This window comes from Cornus florida, unplaced genomic scaffold (genome assembly GCF_030987335.1).
Source record: "Cornus florida cultivar Cherokee Brave unplaced genomic scaffold, ASM3098733v1 CherokeeBrave_3.0.0_Hap2_Chr06, whole genome shotgun sequence".
Lineage (NCBI taxonomy): Eukaryota > Viridiplantae > Streptophyta > Magnoliopsida > Cornales > Cornaceae > Cornus > Cornus florida.
The window spans coordinates 43,823,088-43,828,552 of record NW_026775576.1 but is presented as its reverse complement, the minus strand read 5'-3'; the positions used below and the strand labels follow the sequence as shown (position 1 = coordinate 43,828,552).

The 5,465-nt window shown below is 38.9% G+C and overlaps 1 protein-coding gene across 1 annotated transcript; it reads left to right on the top strand.

Moving 5' to 3' along the window:
- The first annotated feature begins 214 nt into the window (after window positions 1–214).
- Window positions 215–1,029, top strand: LOC132314001 (uncharacterized). Its single transcript, XM_059812927.1, has 3 exons — window positions 215–491; window positions 582–757; window positions 850–1,029. The coding sequence occupies exons 1-3, from the start codon at window positions 215–217 to the stop codon at window positions 1,027–1,029; spliced, it is 633 nt and encodes a 210-aa protein (XP_059668910.1).
- Window positions 1,030–5,465: the final 4,436 nt, after the last annotated feature.

The window sequence follows — 5,465 nt, the reverse complement described above, 5'->3', positions numbered from 1 at the left end:
AAATTCTTTGACCCTTTTATTTTCCTTGGTCGCATACTTTCATGGCTAGTCCCTTCTCCAGGGGTTTCCACCAAAAAAGCATTCTAGAGAATGGAAAAATATTTGGGCGAGCTTTCTACTTGCTCAAGATCTTTATTACAGTACTGCCAACCCTACTCTCAGGAATAGCTTTTGTGGCGTGGAATTCTACAATCCGGCTCAACTAGCTAGGAAAATGGGATTCACCCAACTCATTTCCTTACCACCATACAAATCTCAGAACAGATACTTTGACCAAAGAGTGAGGATCACAGATGTTGTCAAATTTGCTGCGATTGATAAAGCTTATGAAATGAAAAGGTCAGCTTTCAACTTTCAAGGCCATACTAGCAAGCCTCAATCTTCTAATGAATTTACCGTTTGGTGGACGGCCTACATTTCTTCCAGTCAGATAAAAAATCATAAGGCCGTTTGTGACAGTATTTTAGCCTCCTTCAAACCCTTTTCTCCAGGTAATATGTACTTTTAATGAGCTTTGCCTTCTTTCTTTTCTGTTTCCTTTCCCTATGCTAAGGATTTAACTTAAAATTCCTCTGATGGAGAAAAAGAAATTCTAAAGGAAAGTGATGAAGAAGAAAGTGAAGAGAATAACATTATTTTGCCCACAAAAGTTGAAGGTGTGGCTGAAAGTGGTAATGTGAGTCATGAACATATCTATTCCAGTAACGAAGAAGAAGAAGAAGTTGAAGAAGAGGAAGAAGAAGATGCCTTATATAAGGTAAAAGGGAAAGAAAAGATATCTCAGGTATTTCCAACAAAACCATACTTAACTTTTCCAGCTTTAGATTCTCCTAACATCTCCTTTTGTAGGGACTGGTCATTGTAAAGAAAGAGTTTCAACCCCAGTTTTCTTCCTCAGATGAAGATTCCTCCAATGACGATGGTATTTCCAAAAGGCAAACCAATACTCAGCATTCTATCAAAATAATCACCAAGCGTAGTCCCACTAGAAAAGTTACTGGAAAGGCAAAAAGGAAAATTGACTTGTAAAGGGCCAAGGAGTTCAAACAGCCAAAAGACTCTCCAAAAATAAAAAAGTTAAAACCAACCAAAGAAATTGTTTTGGTAAGTCTCATTTGTTATCTCCTTCATCATTTTAAATTTCTAAAATATCCATAATTCCTTTTATACTCATCTTGTAGGGTTCTTCCAAGATCTAGTCAGATATGAAAGTTGCTCATGGAGAAGACTTGGACCTTCAAGCCTCTATTGTGGAAAGTTTGGCAGACAAAAGTGGAAAATCTCTGCCCATTCCAACTCCCACTATTGGAACATCTATTCCTTCTGGCACTGGTGGAACGTCTACCGGCCCTCCTCCTTCCATCCCAGAGGTAAGTCTTTACACTTTTAAACTTCGCCTCATTTCTTATTTCTTATGTAATAAGCAAGACCTTTCTTTCCATCAGGCTACTCCATCTTTGTCCACATCAACCTCTTTCACAATGCATAGAGGAGCTCTTCTAGCATTGGCCGATCTATACAAAGTGATCAAAGCCATTCGATCTTCAAGCACCTCAACTTCGACGGCCAACGTACCTGTACTTTTAGATACCTCAGAAGACCGTCTTAGCGCAGCCAAAAGAAAATTGTTGTCCTACCTTACTTATGATGTGGAAAAAATTATGACTTTCCATCAAGATTTGGCTGGTACTATAGTTACCCTGAAGAAACACCCTGGATTTCCTGATTACATTCAGACTGCTTTGACCAAACTGCAACATCAACTTAAATTTCTCGTTTCCCATGTAAACTCCACTTCTTCCTCTATCTCAGAATATGAAAGAAAAACTAGACTTAGGGATAAGGCCTTTGAAAGTTTTCATCTTGATTTAGCACCCTATCTGGAGATCAAGACACGAGCTGAGGAACTTAAAACCAAGAGAAACACCTTGACTGAAGAGTTAAACAAAATTCAGAAAGAACTAGAAGAAGTGGAACGTGATAAGCTGGAACTGGATCAAACTGTTAGTGTTATTCTTACTGAATCTGAGCCTCATAGGAAAGAATGGGAAATTCTAGTAAACGAACTTCCTCAACTTGAAGAGACAAAAAATAAAGCACTGGCTACTCTGGAAAAAGCAAGAAAAATTTGGATGGCACTTGGAAATGTCCTTCTTACCATTTGATGGGGTTTTCTCATGATGTTTTAAGTGGTTACTATGTAGTGAATAAGTAAACTCCTCCTAGAATCTTTTGTATGGCCAGCTCTTAGAGTTAGCATCCATTTTGGAATATGTAATGGAATTATGGATCTAATGAGGATGGAGGTTATTTCTCAACTCTTTTTGGTTTTGTGCCTTTTTCATAGAAATTCATTGAAAACTGGAAACAAACCCTTTCCATATATTAACAACGATGTTGTCACCAAGTGACTTTCCAAAACAAAGGAATTCAGAAGAAATAAAAGAACTTGCTAACATGGAAACAACATGTATATACAACAATGTCAATTATTTTCCAAGATAGGTAAAACTTGGACCATGAGATGCAGCTTCTTTCTCAACGAAAAAAGAAACTCCATACTTGGAAAATCATCTGTTCTTAGAAATGTTTAACTGAAAATTCTCTAAGGCCCTAGCCAATGTACCCTTTCAAGTACTTAGCTTTTCTTCTTTAAGTGATTTCCTTCATACATTCTGACTTAGCTATATAAATGGCCAAAGTATGACCATTGAGATTCCTTTCCAGCTTTCCAGCTTACTTGGAAAGGAGAGTACCAGCCAGACTACGTGGCTGGTTGAATGATTGTGGATTTCCAGCTTTCATAGATGGAAGGATGATACTCTTTCAAGTACACACCGTTTACAGGACGCTTGTGGGATTCTCCATCTATGTCCATTAATCTATAAGCCCCTTTTCCAAGGACTCGTTCCACCAAGTAAGGACCCTTCCAATTTGGGGTCCACTTTCCATATTCCTTATCTTTGACTCCCGGTGGAAATCTGACTTGCCATACCAGGTCTCCTTCAATAAAGGTTTTTGCCTTAACCTTCTTGTTGTATGTCAGCATGACTTTTTTCTTTTGAGCAATAATATGGTCCAAGGCATTAAAACAGACTTCATCAAGGTCTTCCAATTCCACCAACATGGCATGGTTGTAATCTGCCAGAGTAAGCTTGTTTTGGAAAGCCACTCTTGTAGATCTTATGGTCATTTCCATTGGAAGAACTGCATCATGTCCATATGTGAGCATATATGGTGTGATGCCAGTACTTGATCTTTTTGAATTCCTATAAGCCCAAAGAGCCTCAGAAAGTAAGTGATGCCACTCCCTTGGATGATTCTCAATCATCTTTTCAAGGATATTGAGAATTAGTTTATTAGAAGCCTCAGCCTGTCCATTTGATTGGGCGAAATATGGAGTGGAACTGATCACTTGGACGGCACACTCAGCACAATAATCAAGAACTTTATTTCCAACAAAGGAAAGTCCTCTATCAGTGGTGATAGTCTCTGGAATTCCAAACCTATGAATAATGTGCTTCCTGATAAAATCAATTACTGTTGGTTGCTCACAGGTCTTTAATGGAATAGCCTCCACCCATTTTGTAAAAAAGTCCGTTGCTACCAAAATATGAGTATGTCCATCTGCAGATGGTGGTGTTAACTTTCCAATAAAGTCCAAAGCTCATCCTCTGAATGGCCATATTTTTACTACTGGCTGCATGTTAATAGCTGGAAATCTTTGGACCGGGCCATGTTCCTGACATGCAGTATAAGTCTTTGCAAACTCTATGCAATCCTTTAGTATACCCTTCTAATAGTAACCATACCTTCTTAAAAGCCACCTCATTTTGATCCCAGCTTGATGTGCTCTGCATATTCCAAGGTGTGATTCTGCCATCACTCTCATGGACTCACTCTTGCCAAGATATCTTAGCAAAAGCCCATCTTCTTTACTTTTTCTGTATAAATCTCCATCGATCAAGATTTAATAAGGTGCCAAAAGCTGAATTCTTTTGTCCACGTTGGTACTAGGATCCTGCAAGAAATGGATGATTGGTGTTTTCCAATCTTCCAAGTCTAAGCCATCTATATCAACATTGAAAATCTCCCATGTTTTTTTGGCAGGCTTGATCCTTTCTGGCTCATCAGCTTAGAAACGACCTGCCATCTCATACCATGACTCTATAGAAAGGAGAGTCTTTCTTTTGATTGTGATCAAAGTTTCTTCTACACCCGATGGGACTGTCACTCTGAAAGCTAACTGTGCTAAATCATCAGCCTCCGTATTCAAATGTCTTGGCCAATATTTGAGTTGGAAGTCATCAAACTGGCAAAGTAATTCCAAGGCCAAGAATGGAAAGGCCTCAAATGCCAATTAAGACACCTATATTCTTCAGAAAGTTGGCTGAGTATCAAATTTGAATCTTTAATAATCTGGACCTTCTCCACTTTTAGCTCCAGTAGGATTTCTAGCCCAATAATTAGCGCCTCATAATCAGCTTGGTTATTTGTGTACACTTGAAATCCAAGAAGAAAGAAAATGTGGTTTTTCTCCCCTTTGGTGAAATGATGACTATTCCAGCTCCTCCTCCATCATGAATGTTTGATCCATCAAACATGAGAGTCCAAGGTGTATAATCAAGGTAAAGATTATCCACCTCGTCATATATTTCTGAATCAATCTCGGTGGAAGGATGGTCCACTAGAAATTCTGCCACTGCCCTTCCTTTGACTGCCTTTTGTGGAATATACTTGAAGGAAAACTCCATTAAGTCCAATGACCACTTTCCAATACGTCCAGTGACCAAAGGCCTTGAAAGCATATACTTAATCAACTCTGTTTAAGAAATGATATATACGGCCACCGGCAATATATAGGTTCTTAACTTCATAGTCGCATAATATAAGGAAAGGCACAACTTTTCAATGGAAGTGTACCTACATTCCACTGGAGTGAGCACCCTACTTAGATAATAGAAGGCTTGCTCCTTTCCCCATTCATTTTTTTGGGCTAGAAGAGTTCCAATGGATTTGTCAACGGCCGATAAGTATAATCATAGAGGCCGTTTCTTAATTAGAGGCATCATCACTGAAGGGTTGGCCAAATAGCTTTTCAAACCTTCAAAGGCTTGCTGGTCCTGTTCCATCCACTTAAACTCCTCAGCACCTTTCAATTTCAAAAATGGGGTGAAAACATGAGTCTTTCCAACATGGTTGGCAATGAATCTCCTCAAATATCCAACCTGGCCAAGAAACCTTTGTAGTTCTTTCTTAGTAACCGGTGGCTTTGCTTCAATAATTGTCTTTGCTTTATTTTGGTCTACTTCAATACCTCTTTGATGGACAAGCAAACCCAAGAAGTTTCCAGCTGAAACCCCAAAGGCACACTTCAAAGGATTTATCTTTAACTTGTGCTGCCTCATTCTTTCAAAAGCCATCTTTAAGTTATGGAGATGTTGAGCCTTGGTCGAGGATTTGAT

Excerpts from the sequence above, each read along its gene's own strand:
- LOC132314001 (XM_059812927.1), top strand. The coding sequence starts at position 215 with ATGGGATTCACCCAACTCATTTCCTTACCACCATACAAATCTCAGAAC. Across the intron at positions 492-581 it reads CTTCAAACCCTTTTCTCCAG|AAAAAGAAATTCTAAAGGAA; the intron begins GTAATATGTACT and ends CCTCTGATGGAG. Across the intron at positions 758-849 it reads AAGAAGATGCCTTATATAAG|GGACTGGTCATTGTAAAGAA; the intron begins GTAAAAGGGAAA and ends CTCCTTTTGTAG.